General features: G+C 44.3%; 1 protein-coding gene across 1 annotated transcript in view; it reads right to left on the bottom strand.

The window, feature by feature from the left end:
- LOC131184281 (ATP-binding cassette sub-family C member 12-like) overlaps nucleotides 1–13,485 on the bottom strand; it is an 84,469-nt gene extending 70,984 nt beyond the window's left edge. Inside the window, exons 1-7 of the mRNA XM_058155403.1 lie at nucleotides 13,325–13,485; nucleotides 8,639–8,794; nucleotides 7,115–7,262; nucleotides 5,466–5,699; nucleotides 4,164–4,337; nucleotides 2,323–2,470; nucleotides 1,252–1,400 (exon numbers count right to left, since the gene is read on the bottom strand). Coding sequence (XP_058011386.1) covers nucleotides 1,252–1,400; nucleotides 2,323–2,470; nucleotides 4,164–4,337; nucleotides 5,466–5,699; nucleotides 7,115–7,262; nucleotides 8,639–8,794; nucleotides 13,325–13,485 — 1,170 coding nt within the window. The remainder of the gene's footprint in view (nucleotides 1–1,251; nucleotides 1,401–2,322; nucleotides 2,471–4,163; nucleotides 4,338–5,465; nucleotides 5,700–7,114; nucleotides 7,263–8,638; nucleotides 8,795–13,324) is intronic.
- Nucleotides 13,486–15,423: the final 1,938 nt, after the last annotated feature.

Below are 15,423 nucleotides of genomic sequence, written 5' to 3'. Positions count from 1 at the left end.
GTGAGTCCCTTGGACTGCAAGGCGAACAAACCAGTCAGTCCTAGAGGAGATCAACCCTGACTCCTCTTTAGAAGGCCAGATCCTAAAGATGAAACTAAAATACTTTGGCTATCTAATGAGAAGGAAGGATTCACTGGAGAAGAGCCTAATGCTGGGAACGATTGAGGGCAAAGAAGAACGGGACGACAGAGAACGAGGTGGCTGGATGGAGTCACTGAAGCAGTCGGCGTGAGATTAAATGGACTGAAATCACACTGAAGGCCTGTAAAGAGAAGGAATTAAAGTTCTTAATATCACATAAGAGGGCAATTCATCCAGGAGAGTCAGAATTTCCAGCTTCCAACCCCTAAGAGTCTATTTCCTAATTTGGTGTCATAGATTACTCCAACTTGGTGCCGCTAAACTGGCTAGACTCTCCACATTGATGGCTATTCAGTCTTAAATTCGTCTCAGAAGTCAATTTCCCAAAATTACTAACACATTACAGGTAGTCCTTGGCTTACGACCACAACTGAGCCCAAAATTTGCTAAGCGAGACGGGTCTTAACTGAGTTTTGTTCCATTTTGCGACTTTTCTCATCACAATCGTTAAGGGAATCACTGCAATTGTTAAGTTAGTGACATGGTTGCCCAGTGGTTTCCCCGTTGGTTTTGCCTATCAGAGGGTCATAAATAGGAGCCAGTTGCCAAGCATCTGAATTTTGATCCCATGACCATAGGGATGTAAACAGAGTAACAAAGTTGAGCGGGACCTAACCCTAACCCTAACCCACTTCATTCCACTATCATTTCAGACAAATGGCTGTCCAATCACACTTGGCCAATAAAATATATATATATACATATATACATATATACATACATACATACATACATACATACATACTCTCTCTGGGCACAATGAGAAGGGCATCCGGCCAGTAAACACTCAGCTCCATTCAGTTGCTCTGACTCCATCCCACAAGGGATTATGGGGTCATTAAAAGAAGATGGCAATACACACACACACACACACACACACACACACACACACCTAGGTGACCAATATTGGAGCAGTATTCCAAGTGTGGCCTTACCAAAGCATTATAAAGTGGTGCTAACTACTTCACGTGATCTTGATTCTATCCCTGTGTTAATGCAACCTAGGACTGTTGATCTGTCATTTTAGGATCATCTTGGTTAGGGGTTGATAGCTATCATAAAATGCCAATGGGGGCGGGGGGAAATTATGAAACAGGAATATCGTCTTACAGCAGCAGCTGTTAGTTCACGCTTTAACAGGGTATGGAAGGAAAACAGCACAACGATGGTTAGAGTGGAAACGACCGGGGTAAGAGCAGAGTTCACACTTTGGAAGTATCCTGCCTTTTCCAGTATTTTTCTTTCTGCTTCCCTGATGCCTGCAAAGGGTAAAAAAGATATCATCCTGTAACACCGGTGGAATGAAGAGATAATTTTTTTCTAGACCACGGTCTATGATTTGGCAAAGGGCCTCTGGTGGCGCAACAGGCTAATGCAGCCTATTATTAACAGCAACTGCTTGCAATATTGCAGGTTCAAGTCCCACCAGGCCCAAGGTTGACTCAGCCTTCCATCCTTTATAAGGTAGGTAAAATGAGGACCCAGATTGTTGGGGGGCAATAAGTTGACTTTGTATATAGTATACAAATGGATGAAGACTATTGCTTGACATAGTGTAAGCCGCCCTGAGTCTTCGGAGAAGGGCGGGATATAAATGCAAAAAAAAAAAAAAATTATACCCGATGGTTTTCCCAGTTGCAATGTACGGCTGTGAAAGTTGGACCATAAGAAAGGCTGAGCGCCAAAGAATTGAGGCCTTTGAACTCTGGTGCTCGAGAAGACTCCCGTGAGTCCCTTGGACTGCAAGGCGAACAAACCAGTCAGTCCTAGAGGAGATCAACCCTGACTCCTCTTTAGAAGGCCAGATCCTAAAGATGAAACTAAAATACTTTGGCTATCTAATGAGAAGGAAGGATTCACTGGAGAAGAGCCTAATGCTGGGAACGATTGAGGGCAAAGAAGAACGGGACGACAGAGAACGAGGTGGCTGGATGGAGTCACTGAAGCAGTCGGCGTGAGATTAAATGGACTCCAGAGGATGGTAGAGGAGAGGGAGGCCTGGAGAAATGTTGTCCATGGGGTCGCGATGGGTCAGACATGACTTCGCAACTAACAACAACAACAGCAATCCTGTACGCCTTCAATTAAAGGTGAATCATAAATCGGGGCACAGAGGATCTAGTTAAAGCACTCCACTGAAACACAGACCAACTACCGTAGTTGCCTCCCCACTCCAGGTACCTGTGATAATTTTTGCAAACGATGTTTCCCAGGCATACATTTTGATTATCTTAATGCACGTCAAAACCTCATTCATGATTCGCACACGTTTGTCCGTCAGCAAAATAGACTGTCTTCGGAAAACAGAAGTTAATTTGGCCATCAACATCTGCAAGGAAGGGGAGGAAAAGGTGAGCCACAGCACCGATTTCATTACAGGGCTGACAGCTAAACCCACGGCTAAAGACTGAAGAGTCTTCATAATTGTAGCTATCCCTTCTGTGACTAGCACTGAGGATGTTACCTTGCTGGGTCATGAAACGTCTGCAAGAAAACAACAAAGCTCAGAGAGGACCTTCATGTCAACCCTGAGCTACAAATACTCTCCTTTGTTGACATCCCTTCTGTTGTTCAGATTTAGGCTGTGAGTACAGGTAGTCCTCAACTTACGACCACAATTGAGCTCAACGTTTCATTTACTAAGTGAGTTTTGCCCCATTTTACGACCTTTCTTGCCTCAGGTGAATCACTGCAGCTAACTGTTGGTTATCACCTTTAAAGTGCTCTATGGCATAGGACCGGGATATCTTCGGGACCGCCTTCTGCTACCACATGCCTCCCACCGACCGGTACGCTCCCATAGAGAAGGTCTCCTCAGGGTGCTGTCAGCCAAACAATGTCGGCTGGTGACCCCCAGGGGGAGAGCCTTCTCTGTGGGGGCACCTACCCTCTGGAACGAGCTTCCCCCAGGACTTCGACAACTTCCTGACCTCCTGTTGTGTCTTGCCCGCCCTCAGAGCAGCCGGGGCCTTCTTATCTGCTCCCGAACACGGAGGAATGTATGCCTCCCGGCCCAAGTCCTGGCTCCATGCCCAGACAAACTGCAGAAGAAGGAGCACCTCCCGGCCCCAGCCCTGACTCCATGCCCAGGCAAACGGAGCAGCTAGACCCTCCCCTCCTCCACAGCATGTGAGCCTGAGGAGGTTTATTACCAACAGCTGATTGGGTGACCCTCGCATCAGAAGATTGGATAGGCGGAGGCAACAGAAGGAAGGAGGCAGGCCTTAATGAGTGCTGAGTCATGGAGCCACACCCCATGGCCTATATAAAGGATCTGCTTTCTGGCAGTCTCTGAGTCAGGCAAAGTCGAACTTATCTTGCTGAAGTCACTTACTGGTCTCCTGCCTGCTCTGAGGACTTTGCTAGGACTTTGGGCAGAGCTGCAGAGGCAAGCCTGATTCGGATTTCCCTGACCCGGCCGTCAGCGGAGGAGTGGGACACGACACCTCCGGACTTTTTGCCGCAAGCTGAAAACATACCTATTCTTCCGAGCAGGACTGGCTTAATAGGGGTTTTTAATTCGTTTTAAATGGGGTTTATTTTTATATTATGTATTTTATATTTAAATTTAGGCCATATGGAATAAGTTTTTTAAATAGTTTTTATTGTAATATATTGTATGGTTTTACTTGGCTTGTCACCGCCCTGAGTCCTTCGGGAGAAGGGCGGTATAAAAATTAAATTATTATTATTATTATTATTATTAATAAATTAGTAATATGGTTGTTAAGTGAATCTGGCTTCCCCATCGGGTCAGCTTGTCAGATGTTCGCAAAAGGGGAATCACATGACCTTGGGACACAGCAACGGTCCTAAGTATGAACCGGTTGCCAAGCATCTGAATTTTGATCACATGATCACAAGTTTCTTTTGATCGCATGATCACATGTATCTTTTCTTATGTACACTGAGAGCATATGCACCAAGGCAACATGGGAGGGATTTTTTTTCTTATTTTAATAACACAGAGAGAGGACTGGTATAAAGCCATCATCATTTTGTAGAAAAGGAAAATGTTTTACCTGCAACGGTATAAACGCAGCATAAATGAATGTTCCTATCAGTGCTGTCGGGCCAAGGAGGACACAGGAATAGATGGTGCAAACCACGATCAGAAGAGGTGCCGACATGGGCATGGGGCCGAACAAGGCAGCTTCAAATATCCGAAAACCATCGTTGGCTAAGAAATTAATCAACTGAAAGGCAAGGAGGAAACTGCTCAAAAATGATCCTGCGTTGAAAGTTTTCCAAATCGTCATCGATCAATGTGAATGGCAGGATCAGAATGGCCTATTCCTATGTCTAGTATGGTCAACTCTAAAGACCACAGATGAAGATGTACATTCATTACTCCTTGGATAACGTCTACCTCCCCAGATAGACTAAACAGCCAACCTGACCAGGTGACCTAATTCCATTTTATTGCAAGAATTGTACTAACACACACTTGCAAGTCCAAACAGGTAGGTAGGTAGGTAGGTAGTCCTTGACTTCCAACAGTTCGTTTAGTGACTATTCAAAGGTTAATTGTTGACTCCGCCTGTTAATCTTTTAACTTTGAAGAAAACCAACCACCATGTGCGTTTTGCAAATTAAATGTTTGTGGGAAATCAGATGAGGATGTGACCTCCCAATCTTACCTTATTTATTTTATTTTATTTATTTATTTATTTATCAATCATATATAAGATAACAGGTAAAAGTATAAACATAATTTGGATAGAGTAAGTAAAAAGGAATATTAGGACAGGGACGGTAGGCACGCGGGTGCACTTATGCACACCCCTTACAGACCTCTTAGGAACAGGGTGAGGTCAACAGTAGCCAGTTTAAGCTTAAAGTTTTGGGGGTTTGGGGAAGAAACTACAGAGGCATTGACCACTCTGTTACTGAAGTCATATTTTCTGCAATTAAGTTTGGAGTGGTTTACGTTGAGTTTGTATCTATTATTTGCTCATGTATTGTTGTGGTTGAAGCTGGAGCAGTCATTGACATGTGGTAGATTGTGGTAGATAATTTTAATTTTGATTTAGATAATTTTATATACTATGCTTAGGTCAGATTGAAGCCTGCGTAGTTCTAAATTGTCTAAGCCCAAAAATTGGAGTCTGGTGGCATAAGGTATTTTATTGCGAGCAGAGGAGTGGAGGACTCTTCTCGTGAAATATCTCTGGACTCTCTCAATTGTATTTATGTCCGATATGCAGTGCGGGTTCCAGACAGGCAAGCTGTATTCAAGGATTGGTGTAGCAAATGTTTTGTATGCTCTAGTTAGCAGTACAATATTACCAGAGAAGAAGCTACGCAACATTAGATTACCTTACCTTGCTTAAAGACGCATGTTTCAAGGATTTACAAGCCAGCAGGTTCTCAAATGCGATAGTTGTCACAGCCACTTTCCCCCGGACAGCTGTGCGATAGTTGATAGCCCACGTCAATGACCACAACACAACTTTTGAAACTTCGGTGAAAAAAAGAGCCATGCAGAGGCCAATACCCTCCAGCAAGTCCCTCGAATCTTTGTCCGTGTACTGGAGAATATTATGAAAGATCAGGGTCTGGCAAAAACAAACCCACCAAAACATAAACATATAATATTTTTGGGGAAATGTGTGTTGTTAAGTTGATATATTATTAAAGCAGTCAATATTATTCAATACCACCTGATTTATTTCCCCTCCTGCCCCACAGTTTAAAATCTATGCAAGTTTCCCAGGCAATTTACAATCCCTCTGCCAAACACAAAATAATCCTAATTTCAGAGGATTGGGATCATCTGGTCTAGGATTATTTGCAACCTGAATTCTCATGGGTTTTTTTGGCAGATTTCTTTTTTTGAGTGTTTTCCCACAATTCGAAGCATTGGGAGAAGATGTTTTTTAGCAATGTTTGGTTTATTGGAATTGACATCATCCTTATCATCATCATCATCAAAACAGTGTTCTGTTAGGAAAATCACAAGCTTGAGCTGTGGTTCCAGATCACTCAGGATGATGGCGATGCCAAATTGATGTGATTCTTAGACTAAGAAAAGATTCCTATCACGTTTGGGCCAAAGACCAAAAAGTGGGATTTTTTTGCATGTGGTATGAGTGTTACACTGAAATAAGATCTTTTTTTTTTTTAAATGGTTTATAAATGCAATAGCAGTAGGCAGAGGCATTCTCCTGTGCCTGGTCTATCGATTCTCATTCAATTTGATGAGAGAGAATTTGCTTTTGAAATTTCTTCCAAAGCAGATGCCAATTGCAATGAGTGTCTTAAAAGTGAAGTAAGTTTCTCTCTGTCTCTTTGTCTCTCCCTCTCCCTCCCTTCTCCATTTCTCTCCCTCCCTCTCCCTCTCCCCCTCCCTCCCTCCTTCCCTCTGTCTCTCTCTCCCTGCTCTTAGATCAGGTCTACAGCATGGTCAACTCAATTTGGCCAACTTGCCATGACCAACTGATCATAGCCAATTGTCCATGGCCAACTCGCCGTGGGATAACTCACTGCAGGACAAGAGTTACACTACTATCGAAGAAATAGTGGAATCGAATCATTAAAGAAAGACTGGGAAAGGAGGGACAAAATGAAATGTGAATGACAAAAATTAAAATAAATTTAAAATTATTTTAAACGCTTAAATTGAACTGTTGAATCATCCTGTTGCAAGTTGACCGTGGCGAGATGGCCACATTAAGTTGGCCGCATTGAGTTGGCCTTGGCGCATTGGCTGTCCCAAGTTGTCCCATTCCAGCCTCTCTGGCTTCCCACCTATTCTTTCAACCCGAAAGAAAGGCATCAGAAACTACTCCAGGGTAGCCTTTTGATTGAGGGGTGGATTTATCAAAAGTTCTGCCTCAAACAAAGGTTTGAAATGTCCTCTTTCCCCCCGGAGAAATTTTTGAGAAATCACCCCATCAAATTCTCTTTCAAAAAATCTTTTGAAAAGTTATCGGTTGTCAGCTCTCATAACATGTGCTTCCAGGTTACTCACTGGCCCCAAAACACCAAAAATGGAATAAAAAATATTAGCAATTATGTCCATGAAAATCCTTGTCCTTTGAAACTGAAAGAACACTCTGCCTAAAGAAGCTTTCTCAAGTCCGACTTTGGCAACCTCGGCTTCCCAAAGGAGTCGAAATCTGTAAAAACAAAAGCAAACAACTCACGTTACATATTTCTTCCGCAACCTACGCTTGTTAAAGTCACTGCTGTCAATTAATTAATACAGAGGCCAGATAGAAAATTGAGAAGTTATAATAGGGTACCTTGCTTTAAACAGACATTCAAATCTAGTATTGGGTAAGCATCAATCAAGGCTTGGCCAGTGCCTTATCTAAAAGTTGGTATTTTACTTCACTGTTTTACTGGTCTTCCACTTTGCAGAGAATAACAGAGTTGGAAGGGACCTTTGGAGGTCTTCTAGTCCAACCCCCTGCTCAGGCAGGAAACCCTATATCATTTCAGACAAATGGTTGTCCAATCTCTTCTTAATGCACACCTTCTCCAAAGAATGTCTGCAAAGGAAGACTTAAACTAGGATGATAACTTTCCACATGCAACCGAAATCATGTAGAAATTAGAGGGTCTTGCTTTGGCCCACTGCCCTGCTTTATAGAAATAGACTTATATACCACTTCATAGCACTTTTACAGCCCTCTCTAAGTGGTTTACAGAGTCAGCATATTGCCCCCAACTATCTGGGTCCTCATTTTACCAACCTCAGACAGATGGAAGGCTGAGTCAACCTTGAGCTAGTCAGGATCGAACTCTTGGCAGTAGGCAGAATCAGCCTGCAATACTGAATTCTAACCTCTGTGCAAGGAAGGGAGGGAGGGAGGGAGGGAGGGAGGAAGGAAGGAAAGAAGGACTAGCAATAGCACTTAGACTTATATACCACTTCACAGTGCTTTACAATCCCTCTCTAAGTGGTTTACAGAGTCAGCATATCGCCCCCAACAATCTGGGTCCTCATTTTACCAACTTCGGAAGGATGGAAGGCTGAGTCCAACCTTGAGCCTGGTGAGATTTGAACTGCCAAACTGCAGCTAGCAGTCAGCTGAAGTAGCCTGCAAGGACTGCACTCTAACCACTGCGCCATCTCGGATCTTTCCTTCTCCTTTTAGGAAAGATATAGCAGGACACCGCCAGCCCTGTTATTTTGTTACAAACAACTGTTTCCCCTGAAAATAAGACCCGGTCTTATATTAACTTTTGCTCCAAAAAATGCATCTAGGGCTTATTTTCTTGTTAGGGCTTATTTTTGGGGAAATATAGTACTAATATCCATCCGTCTGGCTAATGATCTTAACTGGGGCTTATTTTTTGGATAGGGCTTATATTATGAGCATCCTAAAAAAATCATGCTACGTCTTATTTTTATTTTTATCTTATTGTTAGGTCTTATTTTCAGGGTGTTAGATTTGTTATCTTCAAAGTCCAACGAATGGAAATGAGGGCCACCTCCTTCTCTCTAGGAAGATTGGGGTGGGTCGAGAGAGATTTTAACAACAATTACCTTTTGGCATTCGGTTCGGCACTGTCGTAGTAAGAGATGGGAGGCAACGTCGCTATATTGATTTTGTGCCGGTATCCTTGGAGCATTAGAGAGGAAAACCAAGAATAGGTCGCAAAGGAGAAAAGTCCAGCATTGTCCACTGGATTCTTGGAAGACCTGTAGGTCGGGCAGAAAGAGGGACTCAGAAGGGAGAATCAAAAGCTGTCTTCTGCCTTGGACCGTTGCCCATTCGGTCCTCCTAATCAACAGTCACCAACTGATGGTCCGTGGACCACTGGTGGTCTGCGAGAAAAACTTGGTGGTCCGCAGAAAAATTATTTGCATTTTTAATATTGCACTAAATCAGGGGTCCTCAAACTACGGCTCCCTGGGCAGGATACGTGCAATGAATGTTTATGTTGCTGCAGAGAGTCTCCCCCCATCGGGGTCTTTTTGTGTGGGTTGGAAGGGGGCAGAAATTCTGACTTGGGGTCTGCTTCAGCCTCCTGGTGCAGGGCTTTGGGCGAAGGCTGAAGGGAAGCACTGCTGGTGGCAAAGAGCCAGAGGACTTTGTTCCAGTGGGACTGCATCATGGCCTGGAACTGGCTGACCATCTCAGCCTGCTGAGCCTCAAGGCACCTGGCCTTGCACTCTCACAGGTCTTCCCTCTGCTTGGAAAGCTTATGCTCATAGTCCTCAGTGAGGTGAGCCTCCTTCTCGGCCAGATCCAATTTGAACTGAGCCAGCTGTTTTGCCAACTCTTTCTCATAATGGCTGCTTAGCTCAAACAACTGCTTCCTGTTGGGGCCCTAAGGAGCCCAGGCAGGCAGGCGAGGAGTGGCTGGGAGGGGAGGGGTGAGTAGAGGCTGGGGAGGCATCCCTCGATGTGAGTGACATTGAGTTGGCCATGCCCACCCAGTCACATGACCACCTAGCCACACCCACCCAGCCGGTCATTAGGCAGATCATATTAGTGGTCCACAGGATTTTAAATTATGAATTTGGTGGTCCCCTCCAGTCGAAAGGTTGGGGACCCCTGCTCCTAATCATCTCTTTGATTGGCACTTGTTCATCAGCGAGACCTTTTCCTCATCCCCGGCAGCTACGGCCTTTGAGCAAGAGTTCGCTAATCTTTTCACTGGATATCGAATAGCTGTCTCCGAGAAGTCAACCTCCTGGGTTGTCTTTTCAACAGTGAAACAGGCAAGGTACGTTTTTTCATTCACTCTGGCTTTGAATTCTCCACAATTCTCTCCGTGCTTGCCAATCATTTAATTTCCACAATAAGTGTAAAATCGGGCTGTGTGTTTGTGAAGAATGTAAAGATGGCCTTGGGAATGGGGAACCACTGAGCAAACTAAGGGGTATTTTAAAAAAAAATAAAAAGTACACGTAGCCCTCGTAGTTCATGTAGTGACTGTTCGAAGTTACAACAGCATGGGAAAAAGTGACTTAAGACTGTTTCTCACACCTGTGACCGTTGCAGTATTCCTGTGATCACGCAATCAAAATTCAGACAGTTGGCAATGGTTTCATGCTTACGATGGGATCATGGGATCATCTTTTGCGACCTTCTGACAAGCAAAGTCAGTGGCTCAGCCAGATTCCCTTAACAACGCTGTTGCTAACTTAACAATTGCTACGGTTCATTTAAGAACTGTGGCAAGAAAGGTCGCAAAATAGGCTAAAACTCACTTAACACATGTCTCGCTTAGCAAGATAAATTTGGGGCTCATTTGTGGTCTCACGTTGAGCACTTCCGGTATCAAGTTCTCTCTGCCCCTTCTCATCCCACACAAAAATCAAAATAGGGTTATCTTGAGGTTCTTTCTTATGCTTTTTTCTTTCCCAGGACATAGTGTTATTTTTTTTGAAAGTTTCCCCTTTACTGGTTCATCCGTGCTTTTCCCATTCCAAAAACCAGCTGTATATTTTTCCACAAGTTGGCACAACCCAAGATCCCAGACCAACATGCTAGCCTGCTTCCCCTCCAGAAATTTAAGGAGGCATCAAAAGCTTATCGGTTACCTGGAAATTGCAATTTTGGATGGGCAAAAGAAGGGAAAGATACTGCAGGAGATGACCAGGCTGAGGGTGAGGGAGGGGTCAAATGTAAAGTGACCAGATTTCAGCGATGGCAAAGCGGGACACCATTGATGGGGGGGAGGGGGAGGCTGCGCATGCATGCTGAGTCTCGCCACCTGGCTGAAGGAGGAGGAGGAGCTGCTGCTTCTCGGCTCTTCCAGGCAGGCTCGGCTCTCCTCGGCTCTCCTCTCGGCTCTTCCAGGCAGCGGGCGATCTCGCGCCCCCTTCTCTGCCACTCCCCCTTCTCCGCCTCCTCCTCCTCCTCTTGTGTTGCCGCCTCCCATTTTCAGAATGGGAGTGGGGGAAAAAATTGGGACTTTTTTGAAATGCCGCGGGACACGGGAAAAATTATTAAAAAGCGGGACTGTCCCGCCAAAAGAGGGACGTCTGGTCACTATAGTCAAACGCATCATCAATCACAAATCCCTGCATTCCCGCAAGAGATTTAAGTCCAGCCCACCTTGAATGCCTCTCCTGCTGATTTCCCTTGAACGTTAGTAGCTCAGATTCTTGTAGACAGCTTAAGCTTGCAATAAATCTCTATAATTCATTTGAACTTCCTGAATCTCCTGATTTCCCCTTGATAGATACACCTAGAATGCGGCCTTCTAGGGCAACACTTAGAAGCTTTAAGAGTTGTAAACTTAATCTTACGTAGCTTCTTCTCCAGAAACACTACACTACTTACCAGAGCTTATAAAACATTTGCTAGTCCAATTCTTGAATACAGCTTGCCTGACTGGAACCCATACCACATTTCAGACATCAATACAATTGAACGCGTCCAGAAATATTTTACGAAAAGAGTTCTCCACTCCTCTGAATACAACAAAATACCTTATGCCACCAGACTTGAATTCTTGGGTTTAGAAAATTTAGAACTCCGCCGCCTTCGATAGGACCTGTGTTTAACTCATAAAATCATCTATTGCAATGTCCTTCCTGTTAAAGACTACTTCAGCTTCAATCACAACAATACAAGAGCAAACAATAGATTTAAACTTAATGTTAACCGCTTCAATCTTGATTGCAGAAAATATGACTTCTGTAACAGAGTTGTTAATGCTTGGAACACACTACCTCACTCTGTGGTCTCTTCTCAAAATCCTAAAAGCTTTAACCAAAAACTGTCTACTATTGACCTCACCCCATTCCTAAGAGGTCCGTAAGGGGTGTGCATAAGAGCACAAACGTGCCTACCGTTCCTGTCCTATTGTTTTCTTTCATTATATCCAATTAATATAGTTGTTGCATGCTTATGCTTATATATATGCTTATATATTATATAGTTACTTTCATGCTTATGCTTATATATACTGTTGTGACAAAATAAATAAATAAATAAATAAAAATAAATAAGTAAGGTGAGTTTAGCAGCCAGAAAAAGTGCTGCAGGCCAAAGGCTTAGATTGGGGCGAGCAACCTTCTTACTATTAAAGGGAGTCTATTGAAAACTTTGTGCCCATGATGAGTGAAGATGATGTATTCAGAAGGTAGGGATTTTAAAGTGAGGAAGACTTCCTTCTCCAACTTTGATAGGCCTTTTTATTGCCTTTTTATCTTCTCAACTCTTCTGTCCAGTGGTGGGATTCAATTTTTTTTACTATCGGTTCTGTGGGTGTGGCTTGGTGGGCGTGGCAAGGGAAAGTTACTGTAAAATCTCCATTCCCACCCCATTCCAGGGGAAGAATACTGCAAAATCCCCATTTCCTCCCCATCAGCTGGGACTTGGGAGACAGAGAATAGATGGGGGCAGGGCCAGTCAGAGGTGGTATTTACTGGTTCTCTGAACTACTCAAAATTTCTGCTGCCGGTTCGCCAGAACTGGTTAGAACCTGCTGAATACCACCTCTGCTTCTGCCTCATAAATGCCCAAGAAACAGGCAGGTTGCCCTTTTTACAAATCTGAACTCGAAGCCAATTTGAAATTAGTCAAGGGCCAATAAAATTCAGTCCAGAATCGTGATCACCTTGTTTGCACGTTGATCACCCTTGATGTTTTTGAAGAACTGTATGCCAATTTATGAGGCTAATTTAAGTGCTCTGCCTATCTACTACATCTGTTGTGCCTCGCTCGCCCCCCTCTCCGCAGCCGGGCCCCTCCCATCTCCTGTTATCTGAGCCAGAGACTGATAGTGAAGAAGAATGGCCTGGCATGCCTCCAACCCCCAGCCCTGGCACCATGCCCGGACAGACTGAGCAAATAAACCTCCGCCCCACCGCGTGTGAGCAAGAAGCCAGCCACGAGCTAGAATTGCCGGCAGCTGACAAAACGTGGACAGATCCCCACTTCCGGAGAATGGAGAGGCGACGTCAGCAGAAGGAAGGGAGGGGCAGGCCTGGATAGGTGCTGAGTCATGGAGCCACACCCCACAGCCTATATAAAGGATCTGCTTTTTGGCATTCCTTGAGTCAGGCAAAGTCTAATCTGGTTGCTGAAGTCACATCTTGGATTCCCGGCCGTCAGAGGAGGAGTGGGACACGACAACATCTCTATGTATGGGAATAACTGAAACCAGGTCTCTGATAGTCATAAGTTAGATAAGGATTGATTCATTCACGGTGACCATCATAGGGTTATTATTCAGCGCGATATTCTAAGTACGAGAACCCAGAACTTGCCTTGCTCTTAAGCGGATGGGAATCATGGTTTTTAAGCTTCGTGAATATTTCTGGTAGAAGGTCTTTTCAATATTTGTTTTGTTCAAATCACCAGGAGGCAAATAATGTTCCAATATTATACTGTCATTCTGAAGGTACCAGGGCTTGTTGTCCTCAGCCATTTTTTTTTTTTTGCTTTTAAGGGGGGAAAAAAAGAGAGAGAAGGGGGTTAATTTTGAACAACCACTTCTTTTCATTTTCCTTTCTGGTAAAAAAAGAAAAAAAAATAGAAGCTGGAAGACTTGGAATCAGAAGAGGAACAGAAATCTTTGCCAGTCAAAGATAATGGCAGATATACTTGCATATACTTGCAAAGCCATGTGTCAGCTTTGGAAGCCATACTAGGCCGAAGGCTTCCCCACGCTGCCACTTTCTTCTGTGTGGGAAAGGAGGGGAGTGGGGTGGTAGTACAAGGGATGATTAGACATAACAACATTCTTCCCGCTGGTCAAGGTCAGGCTGAGCTCGCATCTGGAGAAGGAGTGGCCGGAGTGATGTCTCGAGATGGGACGGTTGAAGATTGGAGCATGTGATCGGCAGAGGGGTCATGAGGGTGGGGATTTTGGGGTTTGTATTACTGTGGGAGGAACCCGGATCCCGAGATTCGGATTTCCAACCAACTGTGCCAGATTACCTATGCTAGTAAAAGAACTTTGAAAGACGTTGGCCTCAGAGTCTTTTCTGCAAGGAGGGTTTTCTGGAACGCTGACACCATGTTAATTTCAGAGGCATTAAGTCAATTTTTTTCAGCAGCAAAAATGGAAGGGTCCCAAATACTTATCAATAGGGCATAGTTGATTGAACCTGTTTGGCCACCGTCCTCTACTTTCCGAGACCAAAGCAACTAGGCACCACGTGTTTATAACCTAATGAAAGGCTGTCCCCTTATTCTGTGTGGCCTACTTCTCATCTCCTCCCTTCCCCAATTCTTCATATGTTCCGCTTTGAAAGAACAGCTTAGAGCAAAAGGTCTGAGAGGTTGTGTGGAAAAAATGCTTTTAAAAGTAAAAAAAAAAAAAGTTGGCCACGCCCACCCAGGCACATTACCCCCCACCAAGCCACGCCCACAGAACACATTTTACATTTCACCGCTGGACTGAATATATGATGTTCTCCTCGCCCTTCGTATTGCTACACCTTCAATTCGCTTCCACCCGAAAGTATTTTTTTTTTGTCTGATCCTTCAAACTGGTGCAGCCTCTCTCTCTTTCCGCAACTGCCTGACTCAACTGCCACTCTGGATGCATAAAGAACATTCTAGAACGCTTGCTGCTCTCCGTCCTGACTTCTGCTGAATTTTCTAAACCAGGTTTATTTATTGATTTGGTTTGTCAAACATGTAGGAGATAACGGGAATAAGTATAAACATGGATATTAATAGAGGAAATGGATATGAATAAATGGGGATAGTGGGACAGGGATGGTAGGTATGTTGGTGCGCTTAGACATGCTCCTTACAGATCTCTTAGGAATTTATTATTTATTTATTTATTTATTTAATCATATTTATATACCGCCCTATCTCCCGAAGGACTCAGGGCGGTTTACAGGCATTTAAAAACATATAAATACAGTATAAAAACAGTTAAAAAACTTATTCAAAAAGCCCGTTAATTAAAACATCCAATTAAAACCCAATTAAAACCAAATTTAAAATCTAGCTCAGTCCTGCACAATTAAATAAGTATGTTTTAAGCCAGCGGAAGGTCCGAAGGTCCGGAAGCTGACGGAGTCCGGGGGGTAGTTCGTTCCAAAGGGTGGGAGCCCCCACAGAGAAGGCTCTTCCCCTGGGCGTCGCCAGATGACATTGCCTCGCTGACGGCACCCTGAGGAGACCCTCTCTATGAGAGCGCACGGGTCGGTGGGAGGTATTCGGTAGCAGTAGGCGGTCCCGTAAATAACCCGGCCCAATGCCATGGAGCGCTTTAAAGGTGGTCACCAAAACCTTGAAGCGCACCCGGGAGGCCACAGGCAGCCAGTGCAGCCTGCGCAGGATGGGTGTTATGCGGGAGCCACGAGGGGCTCCATCTATCACCCGCGCAGCCGCATTCTGGACTAAC

Source organism: Ahaetulla prasina, chromosome 12 (assembly GCF_028640845.1).
Source record: "Ahaetulla prasina isolate Xishuangbanna chromosome 12, ASM2864084v1, whole genome shotgun sequence".
NCBI lineage: Eukaryota > Metazoa > Chordata > Lepidosauria > Squamata > Colubridae > Ahaetulla > Ahaetulla prasina.
This window is presented reverse-complemented; position numbering and strand designations above follow the sequence as displayed.